General features: G+C 39.5%; 1 protein-coding gene across 1 annotated transcript in view; it reads left to right on the top strand.

Annotated features, from left to right (window-relative positions):
• Positions 1 to 22,864, top strand: part of LOC141783216 (neural-cadherin) — a 335,373-nt gene that overhangs the window by 152,823 nt on the left and 159,686 nt on the right. The window contains exons 12-16 of the mRNA XM_074660373.1: positions 721 to 888; positions 4,839 to 5,088; positions 11,168 to 11,295; positions 11,550 to 11,736; positions 19,587 to 19,730. Coding sequence (XP_074516474.1) covers positions 721 to 888; positions 4,839 to 5,088; positions 11,168 to 11,295; positions 11,550 to 11,736; positions 19,587 to 19,730 — 877 coding nt within the window. The remainder of the gene's footprint in view (positions 1 to 720; positions 889 to 4,838; positions 5,089 to 11,167; positions 11,296 to 11,549; positions 11,737 to 19,586; positions 19,731 to 22,864) is intronic.

Below are 22,864 nucleotides of genomic sequence, written 5' to 3'. Positions count from 1 at the left end.
TTTGCCTGAGAGAATGGTTCACACTACAACACATCCGTGTTTGAAGATACAAAACTTTTTCCACTAATGAGTACAACTGCATAAAGTATAACACAAGCAGGCAACTGCCTACACGTTTATTTCAGCCTTTGCCAGTGTGACAATCTCGGTTTTGTTAATTGCTAAGAGCAAATATTGAATTTTAAAACTAAAAAAACATGTTGAAAATTTAACTCAATTCATGTGAAAAACTGGCTCTATGAAAAGCAATTCTTTGACTTATGAATTTGAAATACCTTTAAAAGGGCATAATGTGTAAAGAGCCTTCATCACATGGTGCATAAAGCAGCCTTGGCCATGAACAAAAAAGTGAACTTGTGGCGTCAAAGTTTGTTTTTGTTCTCCAACATATGCCAATTAACCCACACTGGCAGTGCAGACTCTTGACTAAGTTATTTTATTTAGTTACTAACACAGATGGTTTTGCCTGATTGGACTTGCCCTTCAATCAATAAAGTTATCTAAAAGCATGTTTGTTTTTACCAGAATGCAGCTTACAGTCAGTTTGTCCCTGTACAGAAGTGTGGAAAATGAATTGCTTGTTGATATCTGTGTGATCTAGATTCACGATCTAGATTCACGATGTTTATCAGTCTTTAATGAAGCTGCAACATAAGAACACACCATCAAGTAATCTTCTCTCCTCTTCATCTGTGTGTTTTTTTTTCTTTTTTGCCACAGAGGACCTACATCACTAGGGAAATCGTGGCTACAGACGGTGGGAACAGGAGCAGTTCAGTGGAGCTGGCCGTCACCATCACCAACGTCAAGAACCAGCCGCCACAGTGGGACAAAGACAGCTACAGCGTGGTCATACCGGAAAACACTGTCCGAGACACACCTATCGTGGTACATTTTAAAATAATCACACATATTTTTATCTGTTCAAAATGTACCTTAAAGGGAGATTTTTTTAAGTATTTAATACTCTTATCAAAATGGGAGTGGGAGAATATGCTTGCTTTATGAAAATGCATGTATATATTTATTACTGGAAATCAATTAACAACACAAAACAATGACAAATATTGTCCAGAAACCTTCACAGGTACTGCCTTTAGCATAAAACATATGCTCAAATCATAACATGACAAACTGCAGCCCAACAGGCAACAACAGCTGTCAGTGTGTCAGGTATCTAGTTTTATATGATAACAGTATCTTCACTCTAGCTTTAAAACTGAGCCCACTACAAGGTAAAAAAAACCGCAATTTGCGTTAATGCGTTAACTTTGACAGCTCTAAAACATATATATTTACATTTTTATTATTATAACATTCTAAATCATATTACGTATTTGTACATTTTTAACATGTCAAAATGGGCAAGGTATTTATATTTATATAGCATCTTACAAACTCTGGGGCGTTGGTGGCCTTAAGAGGAGAGAAGCTGGCTTGTCGCGGGTTGGATCCCCGGACCGGCAGGATGAACCTAGGTGGGGAAAGTAAAAAAGCAGTCATCTGTGAATAAATAAAGGTAAAACAGATGCAAGTGCTTTACATGAGGCAAACAAATGCACTAGAGCTAAATTTAAAACACAATACAAAAAAAGATTTATTAAAGTAGGATAAAATATATTGAGTAGAATAAGACAAAGTTATATACAAATAGACAAAGTAATACTAATAAAACAAAAATGCATTATATTGCAGCCACTGTGCAGCAATATGTTTTTCCAAATACAATAAGAGAAAGAACTATGCAGTAGGTGAATGAATCAATCAAAGGCACAGGAAAACAGCAGGCATCCGTACTCCTACAGTATATTCACGCTGATCTTCCCGCTACAGCTCCGCTGCATTTTTTCAGCTGTATTCTCTGCCTCCAATAAATACGGCTGAATATCTGAGTCAGCCAAAACACTGTAAAATGTATCCTCGTCCAAAAACATCCTCTGCACTCATTCTGGGTTGTCATTTTCGCTGTTTGAAATGCAGCTAGTTTGCAATACAAGCGAAGAGAACAAGGAAGTTCTGTTTTTGAGTGGCATCGAGAGCACTGGTTCCCAACCAGGGGTCCAAAGATCTCAGGGGGTTTGACAGGATTTGTCTGCTCTGAGGTTGTCAAAATTAGATTTGCTCATGTATAACTAAAATCATAATAACACACTTACTGGATAATTTATACAAAAGTCTGTATATAAAACTACTTGAAAATACATATATTTTTGCTATTTGAAGGCAAAATCTAACAAAATATTCTGCTTCAGTACATATTTGTTGGTCTTTAAAGAACAACATTTCATTGCGTTCAAAAACCTATTTGTTCTCCCGCTTGATGCAAACAAAGGGAGGTCCGCACCTGTATTAACAAGGCGATGTAGCAGCAATCAAAGAACACCATAAGTGATATTTATTTAACCACAATAACAAAAAAATCTATTTCGACTAATTTAATTAAGTTGTTACAAAAAAGGATCATGTCATGTATTCTGTAATTCGTCAAGACGTCATCACTTTAATTACGTTGACGAAACTGACAAGTTATATAGTTGATTTAATAAAAACGAGGCTCATTTAGTACACTGAGTCACTTAATTCAAATTGAGGATTTTGTTCGAGAATGTTCATTTTATTTTTTTAGGGTGATGACGTCGGGCGGCTCAGCTTTTCTTAGATACAAAGAAACTACGTTGGGAACCACTGATCTAGAGCACTCTAGAGACTTCCAAGCTTAAACAGCAGCCTGTAGTTTTTCCTTGCTTCCACCTACGTCAGTGTTAAATGACGGCCCTGGACGCAGGAAGAACAACAGATTTTGCAGCTGAGAACTCAGATTTCTGAGTCAGTATAGCCCACACTGAGGAATGTATTGCTTCAATTGAATACATTTACCATCAACACTGATTGGACATCCACATGAAAAGGTGGCAAATCTTCCTTTTAAGTTAATTTGATTTTGAAAATCAAATGTTCAGTCAGTCTTAGTCATTGGTGAGCAACAAAAGACTATAGCTGTGTAACAAATGTGTGGGGAGCCACATGTTTAGGAACAACAGCTATAGAAAAATGCAGACATTGAATAATTCCATTGATGCAGTGCAGTTATAATGAATCCTGTCAAGTGCATTATTCATAGGCATTGCCTTTTCATGCCACTAACACATTTTCAACTAATCAACAGTATTTGCTAAGGATCTCTTGAAAGCAATTAAGTCCATTAAAGTTGCTGATGAATATTTTAAACCAAGAGATGGAAATGAAAAGACAGGGGAGAGCACTTTACACAAGAATGCGTGTGTGCGAACATGTTAATGTGTTTGTGAGATGCGCTGATAGAGCGATGTGAAAGAGAGCCAGCGCCGTCCCCACAGTGCAGTGTATTAATCGAGATGGTAGTTCACTGTTGATTTGGCTGTTGTGCAAAGATGCAACGGCTCTCAGCGGGTTGTAATAGCTCTAGCATGGAAATGTGAGCGTTTTACGGCCTAAATCAGCACATACAGCAGGCAGGCATGTTTGCCAATTCTGCATACCCGATAGGGTGTCTCATTATTGTAACTGCTATGCTTTGCAGGTTGAATGTATACAGCTAGGTCACCCATAGGCAAGCCGCATCACGTCTGAGATGGCATTTTTGATTTTAATTGGGGTGTATATGGCATCAGCTGTGAATGGCCTTTCCTTAATTAGTTTATGGAGAATGCAGAATGAAGAGCAGAGTGTGTTTCCCTTTGATCCCACAGGATCTCAGCGGCTTGTTGTCTAGTCTAACAGTTTGAGACTTACTGCCTTAATATTTTAGTGTTATTATCATGGGCTATAAAACACTTTTTTTTTCTATTGGGCAGATCATTTCCCACTATTTAGAATAAGCACACTTCCATTGATGTTCAGCAGCAGCAGCTGTCCTTGTTTCTGTCTCTGTCCTTAGGATCATCGCTTGCATTCAGCAGTTTTTCCAGCTCTCGAAATTGATAAGAGGAAAAGTGCATAATTTCTGTCAAATGCAAATTACTGTCTGTTTTTATGATTGTGTTCTGTTAGTCATCTCTCACTTACACCATAGAGTGATCATGGGTGATTCCAAAAGTAAGACAACTACACAAAGTAATTGCCCATGTTTACATGACCACGTGTATGCCCCAACCCTGGCTCCTACAAAATAATGTTCCCATACAACTAAAGTGCATTCTCAGTTACTTTTTGAGGTCGCAGTTTTAAACAGTTTTAAACAGTTTTAAACATGTGGTTAATGTTGTAAATTGATACAAAACAAAACTAAACAAAAAATGCATCAAAACTAATACATCATGGTATGGCTTAAAATGACTATGTTTGTTACATTATTTAAACTACGGACGCAAATTAAAATAAGTGAACGTTGACTTCAATTTCACACGGGACACAAACCGCGGTCTCCTGGCTGGAAGTCCTGTGTTAAGGCCCAGACAAACCAAGCTGCCATCAAAGAACTAGATACGATGAAGGCCGACTGTTGCGTTGCTTCACGTCAACTTTTTCTTGACCGTCAAGTTGCATTTGAACACACCGCAAAGACTACAGTTGACGGCCAGTTAACACGTACGTTCTGCACCTACATGAGCATGAGTACATCTGCTGCTGACACACAGGTTATTTTGGGTCTATATTTTTCTTCATTTTTTGGGGTAAGATGACTAATAGAACTCCCAGGAAGCCAGAGTAGATGTAATTTGTAGTGTTATGTTACATCATGTCATCTACAACAACTGCCACGACTTCTCACCGGGACCAGTACTGGCTGTAAACCATCACAAAGTGCTAAAATTAGTGATCATATTGAAACCTTGAATCCTCTTCTTTGCTCCAAACAGAACATCAAAGCCACCTCCCCTCTTGGGGATCCCAGGGTAACGTACAACCTGGAGGACGGCATGGTCCCAGAGACCAACATGCCAGTTCGCTTCTACTTGACCCCCAACCGAGAGGACGGTTCGGCGTCCATCCTCGTGGCAGAGCCCCTGGACTACGAGACCACCAGGCATTTCATGCTGCGAGTTCGAGCTCAGAATGTCGCTGCTGTACCATTGGCGGCCTTCACCACGGTCTACATCAACGTCACAGGTGAGCCTTTTTGATTCCTCCACCATACGTTACATTGTTTCCTGTCATCATTGTGTTACTGTGTAATAGTTGTGCATTTCACGTGAAAAATGTTTTCTTACAATATGTTTGCCTAACACTCCATAACATTAAACATAGCACCATTGCTTAATAAGCACAGTTATTTAATTAATAAGTGTAAAATCAAAGAAATTGTCTCATTAAGGGTAGTCAAGAGGATGCACAACATGTATTGTGAGTGAACACAGAAAGTATTGAGAAGAAATACAACTTTTGTGAGGGAATAGATATGTTGTTGTGACAGATGAATATCGGTTAATCGACACAAAAAAGTAAGTCACGAGAATATCCAACTGTGTTCTTTTTTATCCAGTTGTGTAACGTGAAAGGTTTTGTATGGCTTCATGTAATAAGAGTCACTGCAGCACACTGACCAGCAGTAGGACTATTTAAGATTGTTGTTGCGTGTTTGATGATTAATTTTGTTGAGCTATAAGCTAATGGTAGAATATAAAAGATATGACAAGTTTAATTCACAAGATGGGCTTAATGGACTTTATATAATATAAATTACAAAAACAGGAGCAGCATCAGGCACCATGCCTATTCAAAGACTGAATGGCTTCAGGACCCTTTTAAGGTCTAGAAGCTCATATATTATAAAAGTGCAATCCCAGAACATGTTACTGACGCACATTATACATTTCCAGCATCATCACCTAATGTGTTTTGATTCATTACTAATGGTTTGTGAATTCACAGGGCGGCCAACTCTCACACATTGACCATGAGACTCAGGCAATCGATGCTTTTCACATGCTTTCACGCCACCTGTCCATTTTGTCACAAAGAGAATATATAAATAGCTAAAGTAAAGATACTGGTATCATATGAAATCTGAGGAATCCATTACCAACCATGTCATAATAGCTTGTCGTGAAGGAGGTTAAATAACGCTCCGAAGTTAGGCTAAATTTTGGCGAGGAAAAACTGTCATGGCCATTTTCAAAGGGGTCTCTTGACCTCTAACCTCAAGATATGTGAACGAAAATGGGTTCTATGGGTACCCCCTTTACAAACATGCCCACTTTATGATAATCACATGTAGTTTGGGGCAAGTCATAGTCATGTCAGCACACTGACACACTGACAGCTGTTGTTGCCTGTTGGGCTGCAGTTTGCCAGGTTATGATTTGAGCATATTCTTTTATGCTAAATGCAGTACCTGTGAGGGTTTCTGGACACTATGTGCCATTCTTTTTGTTTTTGTTAACTGATTTCCAATAATAAATATATGCATACATTTGCGTAAAGCAGCATATTTACCCATTCCCATGTTGATAACAGTATTAAATACTTGACAAATCCCCCTTTAAGGTACATTTTGAACAGATAAAACAATGCAATTAATTTGCAATTATTCACCATTAACTATGAGCCATCATGAGTTTAATCACGATTATTTATATATATACTGTATGTATTTAAGAAAATAAATTCTTAGACATACAGACAAGTATGGGCTGATTACCACTTACTTTGAGGTGTTTTATTCAACATCTTATTAATGATGAGTCATGTTTCAGATGTCCATCCTGCCTGTCCTCGGAATCAGAAGCTGTCACTACTTTCTCTGCGCAGAATGTTTGTTTTTTATTTCTTTACTTCCACAAGTCGATGGATAGTTGCTTCTCTGTGTGCACAACAGGACACCGCAGGCTCTATTTTCCTGTAATTTCATGGCCAAGCTCCCTTGGCGCACTTGGGAATGGGTCGGGATCAGAAAAGGTCAAAACTCCAGCAACACTTGTAGTATAAAGAACAACTATATTTTGAGACCAACGCGCTTCGGCTTGTGGTCTTCATCAGGGTCGGGTTGGGATCAGAATGAACGGTCCATAGGGAGTTATACATGGAGTGAGAAGGTTTAAGCGATTCACAATTTTTGGAGGAGCTGCGTTAACTGTTGTCAATTTGTCAGTCTCCAACACGATGTGCAGGATAAACTGTGTAGAATAATTAATCAAAACCACACAACTTTGATGTGCACAGAAGCACAGGGGGTTCTGTGGCTATTTAACTACATACTGATGCTGGTTGCACAAAATATACCCAGCGGGTCTGCCATACGTAATTGTGGCTTAACAGTGCGCAACATTACTCCAGTTAGAGACTGCAGATGGAACAAATACCTGCTGACTTCAGATGGCTGTAAAGAGAGTCACTAGAGTAAAGGGAAGACCTTCAGTGTAGTACTACGAACTGTCATCACAGACGGAGCTTTATTCTGCCAAGCTGGCATTAATCCCATAACCGCTGGTTAAAGAAATCAGCATTATCATGTAGAATAAAGTTATTGTTGCTGTCACAACAATGAACTAAATTACACATATTACCAAACTTCCTTTTTTTATCTTCCTCCTCTTTTTCCTTCATCTTCATCTCCCTCAAAATGCCCGGCCCCGACCCACAGCTGTGCAGCAGCTGTTACAGTAATTATTGTCTATGTGCTTATTGTTATTATTATTATTATCCTCCTTACTCAACATGGACAGTGTCACTGCAATAGCTCTTTCTAAACTGCTTATACAACGCAACAGTTGTTCCACAACTGAGGCCATGGAGAGAGAGAGAATGATGAGCATTTGGGAAGAACAGAAGGGTCAATAGTATCGTATCGCTCTCTAAATCCAGTTGCGTTCTCATTTCCAATTGGAGTCATTTAAAGCCTGGATTGCAAAGCTACACAAATCCAAATTATTTGCAGAGCTCACCAGCTGTTGTGAGTGTGATGAGTCCCAAGATTGCAACATATATGCTTAACCCCACTGCCCCAGCCTGGGACTCCCAGGGTAGTCACTCTCTTAAACTCTTTGTTATCTCTCATCTTTGGCTAAGAACATGAGTTTAATATTTGGTACTTCTAGGTATGATTACTTTAGTAACTCTGTTTCGGTTAGCCCATGGTTACTAGGCTTAAGTCACCATCATTACTACTATGGTGGTGTTTGCTAGACCCTGACCTTGCTCCTCAAAATAGCTCTGCCTCCCCTACATGCCTCAGACTCCCCTGCATTTAATCCCCTTGCCACATGCATGCACGCACACACACATGCACGCATACCCCATTTCATCAAATTGGTCTTAATCCAGTGAGAAATAATTAATTCACACAGACCCTCTCCGTTCTCTTGCCTCTCTGTCCCTCTTCGAAGTTCCCCTTCTCCTTTTTTTTTCGCTCGCCCCTCCTCTCGCTTATCTCTCTTAATACGAAAGCTCTTTGACTCCTCCAGAGGCATCGCAGCTGAGGAAGGAAGGGAGGGAGGTCTGTAATGGATTTAAGGCCCCATTTTTAATTCACAGATTAAGACATTTACTCAGAAGAAAGGTTCGGGGGGAAAAAATGGCACATGGAGCAGCATTAGATTTAATGTGTTGCTCTAGTCAATTCATTTCTGTAATGCAGTTTGACCTGAAATCAACTATGTGGAAATTTGGCTTCTGATTTCCGGGCAAACTTCAGAGTTCACGGTCTGTCTCGCTGGTTCTTGGCACTACCTGCTTTATCTCTCTGAATAATGTAACTGTCTCTCCTCTCTTGTTATGGTTGAAGGTAATTGATGCAAGAAAAGGTTCATTGTGTGTCCATTATTAATTGGCCTGCATCGGCATGTTTTTACCCTTTTGACACCGACAACGCTTGGAAGAATAACCACAACAGCAAAAATTACTTTGAAGGTATAATATGTATCTTTTCCGCATTAAAATGTCTAAAAACGACGAGACTAGAGTTATATATTGTGTTGAGTTGTGTTATACATCATCCCAAATGTTTCCAACAGTTTTCAAACCTAGAGAAATCCGTAAAAAACGACGTGTCCGTCGAACAGCCTCGGAGAAATACAGATTTTTAGCGTGAAACTTCTTTATTCAGGGATTGTATCGGTTTTAATCACCAGGTTTGTTTGTTTTGGAGAGGAGGAGACATCTGCAGTTCATTTATCATGTCTTCTCCACTAGCAGATCTTAACAGTATACAAATGGAATATATTCTACTCCTTTATTCCAATATTTAGCTGTAGGCTTGCTTCTTGATGAAGGTCCAAAATCAACCACAGTCCAGGATGCTTCAGGGCATCATCGTAAGGAGAACAGGAGCTTCTCTGAAGGCCGATATGCAGCAACAAAAAGGAGCCTTTTTCTTTAAATGTATTCACTACCTTCCTTTTAAGAAGGCTTTAGAAAAAAAAAAATATAATGATTTGAAAAAGGAAATGCTATTGGCACACGGTTGATGTAGTTAAGCCTAGTGGGTGGAGTGCGTTGGTGGGGGTGTGTTGCTTCAGGTACTGGTGAGACATGAAATATGATCCAGGAAGTTCAGTTTTAGAAACAGATCAAAGAGTTTGAAGCCTTATTAGACACCAAAACACTACTCAGCGGTTTATAATACTCTGAGGCAGGAATTTACAACCCTGGAAAGTTCTCACAAAAAAACAAGTCTTTTATCTTTTGTTACAATAGTAACAAGGTAAACATGAGGAATGTGGCTTTCACATTATAAAGAAATAGGAAGGAGGAAAAGGAAGGAAGGAAGGAAGGAAGGAGCACTTGCACATGTTCGATTGGCCAGTGCAGTTCCTTGCCGGATAATGCTTCATTGCGTTCTGGCGTAAGGGAGTAGTAGTGTTCAAGTTTAGTTTTGTTTTTTGCAGAAGTTTGAGTAAGTAGTAGTAGTAGTAGTGGTAGTATTAATAGTCTTTATTTTAGGCCTGTATGTACTTTAAAGGGAGATTTTTCAAGTATTTAATACTCTTATCAACATGGGAGTGGGCAAATATGCTGCTTTATGCAAATGTATGTATATATTTATTATTGGAAATCAATTAACAACACAAAACAATGACAAATATTGACCAGAAACCCTCACAGGTACTGCATTTAGCATAGAAAAAATGCTCAAATCATAACATGGCAAACTGCAGCCCAACAGGCAACAACAGCTGTCAGTGTGTCAGTGTGCTGACTTGACTATGACTTGCCCCAAACTGCATGTGATTATCATAAAGTGGGCATGTCTGTAAAGGGGAGACTTGTGGATACGCATAGAACCCATTTTCATTCACATATCTTGAGGTCAGAGGTCAAGGGACCCCTTTGAAAATGGCCATGCTAGTTTTTCCTCACCAAAATTTAGCTTGCGTGACAAGCTAGTATGACACAGTTGGTACCAATGGATTCCTCGGGTTTTATAGTTTTATATAATGCCAGAATCTATACTTGTATCTAATAATTTTGTGGTGTTTCGCATGAACTTTGACAGCCCTACTTTATTTCCAAGTAATAACCTTTATTTATATGACTTCTCTGAACAGTTCAATAAGTTACAAAGTGCTTTTCTTTTCCACGTAAAAGTAGCTATTCTAAATGAGAATAATACAAATTCAAGGTCAACAGAAGATATAACGTTAGTAATTTCCAACTACAAATATCCTTTTAGAAGTTTGTTCCACGCTGCACTGACGCTGCTGACCTAGTGTTGAGGTGAAGGTTGTTCTATTGTGTTGGAGCTAAAGCAGTAGAGGCACAATATCACTTTGTTTTGAGCCATAACTTTTAAAAGCTTTCCATCAGCTCATCTGAAGAGTCTGCTTACAGAATACTGGGTTAAAAGATCAGATATGTAAGAGGGATACAAACTTGACGTATTTAAATGGTAATTAACAGAATCTTTTTTGTATTGAACAATGCGATGGAAGTCAATGCGGTGCAGCATGGTATGTGACTTTTGGAGCTTTATCTATGAAATAAAAGTTACTACTTGACATATTACTTTAAAAAAACGTATCAAGTTAATATATCTATTAAATTGATAATTGTGCTACCAACAACCACATGTTGGTAATAAACAAGTGTGGGGATTGCTAGATGGATGCTACCACCTAGTGCTGCAGGCAATTTGAGCCTTGCAAAAAGCCCATCAATCATCTGACGTTTCTATCAAATCCACCACACATCCAGTACAACAGAAACATAATTATTTGGTATATCCTAAGCACCCTCTCTCTTCCTTCTCTAGATGTAAATGACAACGTCCCATTTTTCACTTCCTCCATCTACGAGGCCTCGGTCACCGAAGGGGCAGAATCAGGAACTTTGGTTTTCCAGGTTTCAGCCAATGACATGGACTTGGGTCTTAATGGCAAGGTGAAAACACTCACACATGCACACACGCTGTGGTAAAAGTGGTGATGTTGCTTTTTCAGTGTGGTCACTCAAAAGGGATGTTTAGAACTCTGTTCCTTTTTGAATACGTGCACGCAATTATTTTCAGTCTCCCTCTGTTTTTGATTATCTAAAATGTGTTCTTCCTTGCTGTGAAAATTAGCCGTTTAACAGTGTTTTAGCACCTGGCTCTCTGTATAATTGTGTCTGCCTCAAACCCCCCCCCCACTGCCCAGATCTCGTACTCCCTGCTGGAGGATCGCAGTGGAGACCATCAGTATTTCCGTATCGACCCGGAGCTGGGATTCATCTACTCACAGACTGTGTTTGACCGCGAGACCAAAAGCTCCTACCTGTTGGAGGTTCAGTCTGTGGATGGCTGGGAGTCAGCGCGGCCCGGCAAACATGGACAGCCCAACTCTGGTAAGTAAGGCTGACACAGAACAGAACAACCTGTGACCTGAATTGCTGATTGACCCCTTACCATTCCACCCCCATCAGCTTTACACTGTTTAGGGACCCCAGTATGCAGAAATATTGAAACACACCATTTTAGGATAGACGAAAATAACACATTTATACTGCATTCAAATAACTGCATGTTTTTTGCATGAAGTTAGTTGTATAAAGTGGGCATGTATGTAAAGGGAAGACTCGTGGGTACCCATAGACCCTATTGTCATCCACATATCTTGAGGTCAGACGTCAAGCGACCCCTTTGAAAATGTCCATGCCAGGTTTTCCTCGACAATTTAGCTTAAATTCCTAGCGTTATTTAACATTCTTCCCGACAAGCTCGCATAACATGGTTGCTACCAATCGATTCCTTAGGTTTTTTAGTTTCAAATAATATCAGTATTTTCACTCTAGCTTAAAAACCCGTTACAATCTCTGAAAGACAGAATAGCGTCCGGGGCCACCGGCGGGCCATCGGAGTGTTAGAGGGTTAAGTTCTTATTGCTGTGGTGTTTTTCCATTTTTTTTCCAGGATTTTTACATCTTGTGCCTGGGTGTTAGGATAGGAAAAATATCCGTCAATATCTTACAAAAAGGTGAACCACTTCTGTATTCGGCTACTGGTGTTAGGGATACGGCTTGGCTCGCACATCGGCATTCTGCTTCATTCCAAAGGTGTTGGATGCTGTTGAGGTCAGGGTCCTTCCACGCCAGAAAAACAACAACTTTTCTTTATGGACCTGTTTTTTTTGCACAGTGCAATTGTCATATTGGAACAGGAAAGGGTCCTCCTCAAACTGTTGCTACTGTACAGAGTTGGAAGAACACCATTGTCTAAAATATCATTGTATGCTGTAGCATTAAGATTTCCCTTAAAACAACCCCAGACCATTATTCGTCCTAGTTTGCACTGTGCATTCAGGCAGGTAGTGTTCTCCTGACATAATTATGCCAACCCCAGCTTCCCAAATAGTGAAGCATGATTCATCATTGCAGCCTAGACATTTGTAGTGCTCCAGAGTCCAATCACGGCGGGCTTTACACCTGTCCAACCAAGGCTTGGCATCGCGCATGGCTTGTGTGCCACAGCTCAGCCAAGGAATCCATGTCGTGAGGCTCCCTGCAAACCACTCTTGAGCTAACGCTGCTTCTGGGGGCAGTTCAGAGCTCTGTAGTGAGTCAGTCCAGTTCTGTGCTCCACTGCCGCACTGCCGTTGCTCCTAGGCTGGGCAAACGTTGCAGGGAAGATATTTTACAGACAGACTTATTGGAAACATGATATCCTTTGACATTGCCACATTAAAAGTCTCTGAGCTCCTCAGCACAACCACTTCTGCTGCAAATGTACATTTTAGCTGTGTGCTTGATTTTTTTCTGCACCTTTATTTTTCACATCATTATGTATCAAGTAATACTGCAGTCGCCTAAGTTAAGACTTTTTATGCAATTTTTACATAATTTTGGACCATTATTTTCATACATAACTCCAAAAAAGCTTTAAGACAAAACTTACTGTAGTTGAATAATTATTTTATGGATTACACATATCACAGCATTCAACTGAACATTGAATTCTTCTGGAAATGTTTGCCCTGTAAAATCATATTCTATAAATCAAAAGAGCAGATTCAGAAATCATTTGACTTATTAATTATATTTGTTCACAACTAAAAAAGTTATGACGGACAGTTCACTAATTATTTTACAGAAGGGACATGAAGGACATTGATAAATTACAGCAGCGTCGTTCTCACCCACCCTCCACCGTGCCGTGCGTCGGCTCGTCTAGATGCTCACCACATTGTTTACACATTGTTTATGATCATACGGCTTATGAGCACAAAAACGCTGGCGCTGTGCCGTATGATTATGAATCTCCCAGAGACCCTGATATGGAGAGGGCAGAGAAGAGAGCCGGCAGCTTGTGAGTAGTGACGGTCCGCAAGAAAAAGTCACGTTACACCGAGGAGTAAAATGAAGAAGCGGCCCACCCGCGAGCACCAACTGCACATAAGGAAAAATGCTCAACCAAAGATCACCACCACCAGGCTGACAAGTTGTCAGAATTTTATATTACCTCTGAGATATGATCTGTAGTAGCAGTTCATTTCAAACAAGAGTTAATTAGACTGGTTATTGAATCATTAGCTTTAATGTAAAACTGCAAACAGATTGATGTAATTGCAGAAATAATTTAGATTCTACTGATATTAGAGTTGTAATCCAGTTAATATAGCGATGGCGGATGCCGTTATACTGACTGAAAAAGAGGACAAGCAGAAAAAAGGGGAGAGAACTGAAGACAGCTGCTCTGTAGACTTCATTTAAGGTTCCAAATCTTCATTCAAGGCTGCAATAATCTCTGTTTTCCTCTTTCTGTTTCTTTCCCCACATCTGCTCATCTCTCCCAACTGAATGACCAAAGGCCATCTTTCTCTTTCAGTCTCTCTCTCTCTCTCTCTCTCTCTTGCTCCATCTCTCCATTTCTCTCTCATTTGCTGCCAGATGAAATGCATACATGCTCCAACGGTAGAATAGAGAGACACGGAGAAATGAGCAGATGTTGTAGACAGATGGGTGGATGGAGAGAGGTGTTGAATAAACAGCAAAGACAGACCAGGATATATTTTTAATAAATGTGATCATAGATTATTAACAGATCCTCTCTCTAGGTTTGGCTCACTATGAAATTTGTAGCAATGTAAACAGAAGTTAAATATTAAGCAGAGCAGAGACTGCAGTGAAGCTGTGTGAGTTATTTTATTTTATTTTTTTCCTGCTTTATGAATATTGAATGAGGTAGCATGAAGACTGATGGATGATAGACAAATTAACTGATATTTAACACGGATTCACACATCAAAAGACACACTCAGGAGTATATGTAATTGTAATTGTTGCCAAACTCTGATATAATGATTACCACAGGGAAATTATCTCACTGTGGCGTGACTAACTTTTTATTCAACAATCTGTTAAACCTGTAATGAAAAAAAATCTCACCACATCTTGAAGAGCTGCTGACCTTTATCCTGAAGAGGGCTGAAGGAAAATCACTGCTCTCTGCTCTGAAACCAACAAATAATACAGAAATTAAAATCTGATTTATACAAGCATGGCAGCATTCCAGGGTGGCATGTAGTCTTTCTCATTAAAAAGAAGGCAGAATACCAAACTATCCCCTCAGTCGCTGATGAAATGGGGGGATTTTTTTTTTTTCATCCAAAAATCATTAATAATTAATTTTGAAATGATAGAATTGATATAAATCTGATTTATCCCCTGACGCTCGTCAAATCAAAGGCAGTTTTTTCTCTCCTCCTATTCAGCTTCCTTTTGTTACGAATGATCAAATTATGCTCTCAAAGCTCTGATCTCCAATTAAAAAAAACTTTTTGGCTATTAAATGGTTCCAGTCTGAAAATCTTTCCATGATACTGGTGACCATTGATTGAATTGGTCTGGTACTCCCCTGTACCAAGTACCAGCACATCTGATTTTAACACCTGGTGAACCTCAGCAATTAACCAAGCTAAAATTATAGATACATTTATTTGCATCCTCTGTTGGAAACAAGTTCCCCCACAAAAACTATTGCCATGCGTCTAGTGGCGTAAACCGGTGATATTATGCTTTCGGTCGTGTGTGTGTATCTTTATGTCTATCCACGGCTAATCTCGCATCCTACTGGATCCATCAGCCTAATATTTTTTTTGTTCATTTAAGACTGTTTGCTCAAGGACCGGTGATTCACCATTTTCAAAATACCTATTACATTAACTGTTTTATACGTCATTGACTGCTTATACCTCACACCTGTGAACCGGCCGGCATGGGCTGCTAGTGATCGACAACTGCTTCAGTAGCAAAAGGCTTTTCCGGCAATCGGCGAGACAATAAACAAGCCCTACCTAGTCTGTTTCAGGCCACATTTTGGTCTTCATCATGGCTCAAAAACTGGCATCCATAGAAACTTTTGGTCTCATTTTGAACCAGAGCATCTGCAGATTAATTCCATACCTGATATGTTATGATCCACTAAAGTTAGGCACGATAGGAGATTAATAAATCCCTGTTTTTGTTATCTTTGTTGCCATCTTGACTGTAAGGGAGCCGGGAGGGAGATTGAGTGAGATTCAACTCTTATTTGTTTGGGAGGGAAGAGGAGACACATCTGGCAGAGATCTGCACTCTACTAGGTGGACTTTTCTAGTTAATCATATAACATATACTTATTTTTTTATTTCGATTGATTGAAGCCTACTTTAAATATTTATATTGCCTACTACTTTTATAAAAAAAAATGTTTAAATCTTTTTGGTATATTTATCTTTGGTATATGACAGTAAGGTGTTTCATATAATGAGACATTTCTTATTGCTTACAATACATGTAGCATCAGTGGTGTCAGAAGCCACAACAAAACAAAAAATACAGTACAAATAAAAAAAAGATATATAAAAATATAATAAACATATGTTAAAAATAAATACTATCAGGGAAGAAAATATTATACAGTCTTATCAATCAGTCTGATATAAGTTAAAAAATCCCAAATTTGTGAATTACTCTTGCTTCTATTTTTGTATCCTGTAAAGCATACATTCATATGAAGCCTTTTTTATCATGGTGTTTGCCCATTCTTTTAATTCTGGAGGTTTGGGTATTTTCCAGTATCTAAGTATTGTCCTAGTAGCCACTGTGATGCCTGCTATGATTACTGAAAATTCTCCACTTGGTATGTTTTGTATTTTGGGTTCTGTCCCTTAATGAACACAATCTTGGAGATAATGGTAGTTTCCTTCCCAACCAGCTGCTCAACTATTCCAAAGTTCTTTTCCAGAAGGGTTGAATGACTGGGCATTCACAAATGCACTGTATAAAATGGCCTTATAACATTTCTTAGATAAATTGCTTTTTATTAAACCTACCCTTCTGAGTCTTAATGGTGTCCAATAATCACTTTGTATTATCTTGTATTGACTTGACAACTCCTTAAAACAAATAAAGTTCCAACTATGAGGGAACTTCACAGAAATAATTACTATTACGGGTTTCATTAACTCAATTAAACAATGGTGGTAATGCATTCAGTTAAACGTTTGAGACACATTAGCATGATGGTCCCATGGTTTTACTGGATGAATGAAAAATGTTCACCATGTCGAATTTAACGGAGTTAAAAACTACCTTTATGGATGGATAGGATTTTACATAATGAACCCTTTGCTGCGGTTCTCACCAACAGACTGCGTCCAGATAATTTTAGCACCCACAGCTGCATAAAGCAGAGCTGCCAGCTCTCATCACTTTTATTGCTTTGAGAAAGTATTGATTGAGTGCTCAACTGCATTTGATATCTCCTTGGTTATGTGAGGATACTTCACCTGCATGGCTCGATAAGCTTCGTATTTGAAATAACCCCTGAAAAATCTTTTTCAAAAACATAAAACTCTGGTAACTGTGATAACTGGCAAACCTGAGGTGAATTCTATCTTCAGCCCAAAATGTTTCCACCAGAGTCCTCTGGGAATCTAATGGGCTACTTAGTTTACTTGAAGCGTTCACTTGAATTTCATTAAGGGAAATTGCTAATGAATATCCTATTCCTAATTTATCCCTTTTATCGTGTGTCCTGTTCAAGAGCAAAAGTGTCTTCCTCTAGATTTCTCCTAACAACCCTTCAATTAAAGTGGAAGCTTGTAAGACAATATTTGCTAATTTATACTGAACATAAGTTGTCAGCTGTTTTTATTTTATGCACAGAAAATTGGCTAAACATTACTAAAAAGCTCCAAGGTGCAAACCCTCATGTGTCATCTGGAAAAAGAAAATATTGAATGAAAAAGAAACAAAGTACAAGAGAGAAAGGCATGATGATATTTGTTGTATTTAACTTTGCACATCTATGTGTGATAATGATATTATGACTTATTGCGTTTTTTGTTAACATATTTACCACTAGACCATGGGAACAATTTTAATCATACACTTCTAGGGACTTTTAATTTGGAAAATATCTAAATAATACAGTACAAATTTTGATTTTCACTATGCATGTAGTCATATATGTCAGTCATTGTCAGGCATTTTTTATTACATTTTTTCCAGCAACCCAAAAATCAAAGAATAAAGACATTTCCCTCATAAATTAATGGTATTTTCTTTTTAATTTATAAGGGGGATGTAATGTTTTATACTTCTGGTGAATATAATCCAATCGATCTTATTTCCATATATGTATGTTGTACATACAGTTCCTTTTGTTAACACCTTATTTTGAAAACCGGACGTGTATACTTACGCTAACATCTTCAAGTCCGTCGTTCGCTCTCCCGTCTGCTCCGTTCTCTTTATACATCCATGGTCAGCTCTAGCGGGGCCGTTTGAATGCATTTAACATAAATGTCAGTATATGGGTGCTCTACAGTTGTAGCGTCGGCCGATTTGACCACGGAGATGCTAGTGACGGCTGGCTTGACCGCACGTTACTGCAATACGATAAAGTTCCGATAAAGTTAATATGCAGCTTTAGCCATGATGTCTAGCTCTACTTTTCCTGCAATGTGCGAAACCATACTTTCCATACTTTACTGGATGTATAGTGTTTACCATTTTGGATTCAACATGTGAGGGTGCCGGACGTATCCGTGCAGACCCTCCGCCGTTTGCTGTATTCTCATTTCGTCTTGCTGCGGTTTGTTTTGGTTGACGGATAAAGAACAGATATGACGTTGCGTTACTCAGACTACAACAATGAAAGTGGTAACGTCCTTCTACCTCGGCATAGACTCAAAGTAATACATATATAGATTCTGGCATTAAATATTCAAAGAACTGTGATACATAGGTGAATCTTTTTTTTCCCCCACCCTTACTACACATACAGACAGACACACATGATCAGCACCAAGTTGCAAACTAAATACAGCAGAATGTTGTCAAGTGGTCACAAAAATAACCCTGATAAACACTGTTTTCACAGTCAATTATCAGGCTCTCCTGCTACTTACAAGTTAGTGTGGGGGGTGGGATTGGGAGGGGTGAGATTTTTCGCATATACATGTATGTGAAAGTGTGAAAACATTGGTGCAGCATTAACAGACATGAGGGAGGATGAGGGGATGGCTGCTACATCTGCTTATCCACTTTCTGTGCTTCCTCCATCCCTCCCTATACCTCTCTCTCTCTCTCTCTCTCTCTGAAAGATTCTGAACACGTGCAAAGCCCTGGCATCTGCGACTTGTTTTGTTATAGCTCCAAGGGCTGTGTTAGTTTGCTATCTGTGCCCTGAACTGTATAACATCTCTTCCACCCTGGCTTAAATAATTTATCTCATCTTGAAGCGTGTATCGCAGATTATGCTCGTTTTGATACCGATATCAAAGGAAGCTTAGTATGTTGGGTTGCTCAACTACCGAGCCTTACACCGATGCCCCCAGGGTGCTTTGTGCTCCGCTTCAGCCCGCGGTCGGATGCTGAAGGAAAAAGAAACAGCCGGATTTAATGGTAAAATAGACCGAAATAGTGGAGACGGATGACAGTTGTAATAGAAAAGTGGCAGACAACGGTGGATGGAAGAAAAAAAAAAAAAAGGATGTTATTTTTGTTTCTGTCTGTGTGCATGAAGAAATGTCTACTTTCCATCTGTGTATGTGCGTGTGTGTTAGTGTGCATACTGGTGAAAAGTGACTAAATCTCTTAAAGGGAGATAGACAGATTTTCATGTTCACGTTGACAGAATAAGAACAACCTCATGTTTATAATCGCCTTTCTCCTCTTTCTCTCTCTCTCTTTCTTATCTTTTTTATTTTCAGACACAGCATATGTTCGCGTTTTTATCAGTGACGTGAACGATAACAAGCCAGCGTTTGCACAGGCATCCTATGAGGTGGATGTGGACGAGGATGCTGACGTAGGCTTCGCCATTCTCACCGTTAGTGCCAACGACGGGGACGAAGGTGGGTGGCATGGATAAAGGAATGTGTATATGTGAACGTGTGTTTCTGGGAACGGGGGGCGATGTGGATACAGAACGGAAAGTGTAGGAGTGGTGGTGGGGCTGGTACTGTGAACCCATATTCGAGCACATTTACTCATTTACATTGCTAAAGTGTTTCTCTTTTTCCTCACTCAAAAAAAAAGGAAAAAAATCACTTTTCACTTCACTGCTTTTGTTTGACCCCCTCTTGCTCCGAGGGTGGGAAAAAAGGTTTTCACTACAAAACATGTCATTGAGTCATAAAAACCGCAGCAGTATGTGAGTTTGAATCAGCCACTTTAGAAGAACCCATTGAATATAACATTTTGGTAAAAGGCAAAGAAAGAATCTCTCAAGCGCTGAAATGTGTACCTTCACCGTCTGGGTCAAACAATTCTTACTGTTGAGATGTCGCCGACTGCAGCTGGTACATAGGGCCGTCGCATTAACTGCAATATTGCAATACCGTGCTATTTACACGTCAGCCGTAGGGGATGGCAAGCAAATATTTACACTATGCTACAAACGGCAACAGCATGACGAGGCGCTGAGCTTCTATTCTGAGCTGAGCGCTGCACGTTAGGTGTTTTTTTTTCTGCTCGCAGAGAGGGTTCAACTTTGGGTAAAACGCTATCACTTTTTTGCCCCGCCGTCCAATCACATTGGAGGAGGGGCGGGACAAATAACACAACGACCAACCGTCACATCCTATATGTACAAGTGCTAAACAACAATGAAGGAGATATTAATAGCCATAGACCGGCAGGTTCTCTCTCCCTACGTGCTTCAGCATACCTTCATCCAGATCCAGTACTCTACCTTGTGCCGACATTTTTACTTCTACGGCTATTCCGTATCATAGCAACCAGACACAACCAAAGCGTCTCAGCTGAAAAAATAAACACTGCGCATCATTGCCCTTCAGCATTCTGCACTTAACAATAAACAAGTTTTTCATTACTTTTAAAACAGTCATCTTTGTCATTTCAAAAGCAACAATATACCTAATCATGGTCTAAAAATAAAACCTATTTATATAGCACAAAAATTAGGATAAATAACATAATTTGCAAAAAGAAATTATTAAATTGCAATGACACCGCATATCGCACTGTTGAGCCAATCATCATTACCGCAGAGGAATAGGCGACAGCCCTACTGGTACATGTCCCTGGAGTTTTTTTTATTATTTTTCCAATTTGTTGCAACATTTTAACATTAACAAACTGTGTTTAGCCCAAGTTTGAGAATGTGGTTTTCAGTTTAGTCAACTGCTTCAGTGATTCCTTTCACTTGAAGTTCATTGTGGCACATGCTTCCACATGGCTGCATGGCTGGTTTGAAAATGGCTATGCCAGTTTTTCCTTGCCAAAATTTTGCAGAACTTCGTAGCGTTATTTAGCCTCCTTCCCGACAAGCTAGCATGACATGATTCCTTGGGTTTTCTAGTTTAGTCCCTTCATTGTAGCTCGATAACTGAACTTGCTACAGCCTCTGAAAGACAGTAAAGTCAGTCGGGATTGCAGATCTCAGGGGGTTAAACACCCTCTATAAGTTACATAGGCCTAACTGGTTGACCTTTCCAGTAGACTTTCCTTTAATAAAGCACAAATGAAGAGACCTGGTTAGGATCTGAGAGCTTGCTGGGATCCTTAAATACAGAGATTTAAGATTTGTGGTGGAACATGACGAGACACCCATAGCCAGAGGCAAATGTCAGCTCATGACAGAAAAGACAAGACCATTATTACTCTGAGGAATGAAACGTCTCTCAAAGCCTTGCACTACCTATTACACTATCAGAAGGCATCTGGTAACCGGGTAGAACTCTGACCAGAAAAGGTCCGGTAGTTATAGATCAACAACAACATCAAAGGAGAATTGCTCATTGTAAGTGACTAGGGCTTACGTAACAGAGGGGTGACCGCAACAGACATCAAGATACAGCTGAATGAGAGTCAACCGAAAATGTTTTCACTTCATCGGCGCAGAGAAGACTTAGAGAAGTAGGGCTGATAGATCTTTATTTAGCCATCAAAACAGAGTTAACTGGATAACATGTTAACTGGCAAACATGTTGGCAAACAGTTGCCCACGTGCACTCCAGCCTACAAAGACCAACGTTTATTTGGTGTCATTTTTTTGTCCACATGATGAATCAGAGTCCAATATTCACTATACTTTTGTCGCCACCAACTCCTAAGAAAGATATTTTTTGGCTTCCTTCACCAGGTATTTCCTAACTTTGCCTGTATGTCATTTGGTGCTGGACAGGTAGTGTAGAGTAGGTTCAATCAGGGCCTTTTAGCTGGAAATGGCTACGGGGTTTCTTGAGTAGTGAGACTGAAAATGCAGCAACCTTCAAGGTGCCCTGTGGAGTTTTCCTGTAAACAACCAAAGTTTCCAGCAAAGGGATAATATAAGTGTGTGTGAAGTTAGAAAGAAAAAGTTCTAACTATAAGCTGCTTGGGACTAATTATTGCTCATGGCTCATGTTCAAAATGATAATGAACTTGTGTCCGTGTAGTGGTGGACAAGTGTTCTTCTACCATTCAGGTGCTTTAGTCGGCTTGCTGCCTTAACTGCCTTTAATAACAGCACCTTTTAGTTTAGGCTGATGGGTACAAATTCTTCCCTCACACTATCAGACACTACTCTGTACCTTTTAAGCTGGATCAAATGGTAGACATCTGGGGACCATTATGTGCCTGTTATGGCTCACCTGTGAAAATTGTACTTCTTCCGACTGAAGCAATACCTCTGTGTAAAACAAAAGAGAAATTGAAAGTCACTGTTGGATTGAAAAGAGTACCCGCACTTTGAGCTGTCATCATCATTCAAACCAATTGAATTTCACCCAGAGCCTGGGGATGGTGTTCACGTATTTACTGCTGCAAGTGTTTTTGCTTTGCAAAAACCTCCAATCGAATTCTGCCTGTAAGCAAGGTGTTTGAAAGCCAGAGCCAGTCAATATCGGGACTCATAAAGGTCTCATTATCTCTCGTTTTCCATCCAAAATTTGTCAAAATAACCCTCAGAGAAATATACTTTAAATTTCAACTCACCTCACTCTACCCCTGATTGACCTAACTAAGTAGTGATACTCATGCTGAC

The sequence above is a fragment of the Sebastes fasciatus genome, chromosome 2 (genome assembly GCF_043250625.1).
Source record: "Sebastes fasciatus isolate fSebFas1 chromosome 2, fSebFas1.pri, whole genome shotgun sequence".
NCBI lineage: Eukaryota > Metazoa > Chordata > Actinopteri > Perciformes > Sebastidae > Sebastes > Sebastes fasciatus.
Note: the sequence above shows the minus strand (reverse complement) of the source record. Positions and strands in the feature narration are given on the sequence as shown.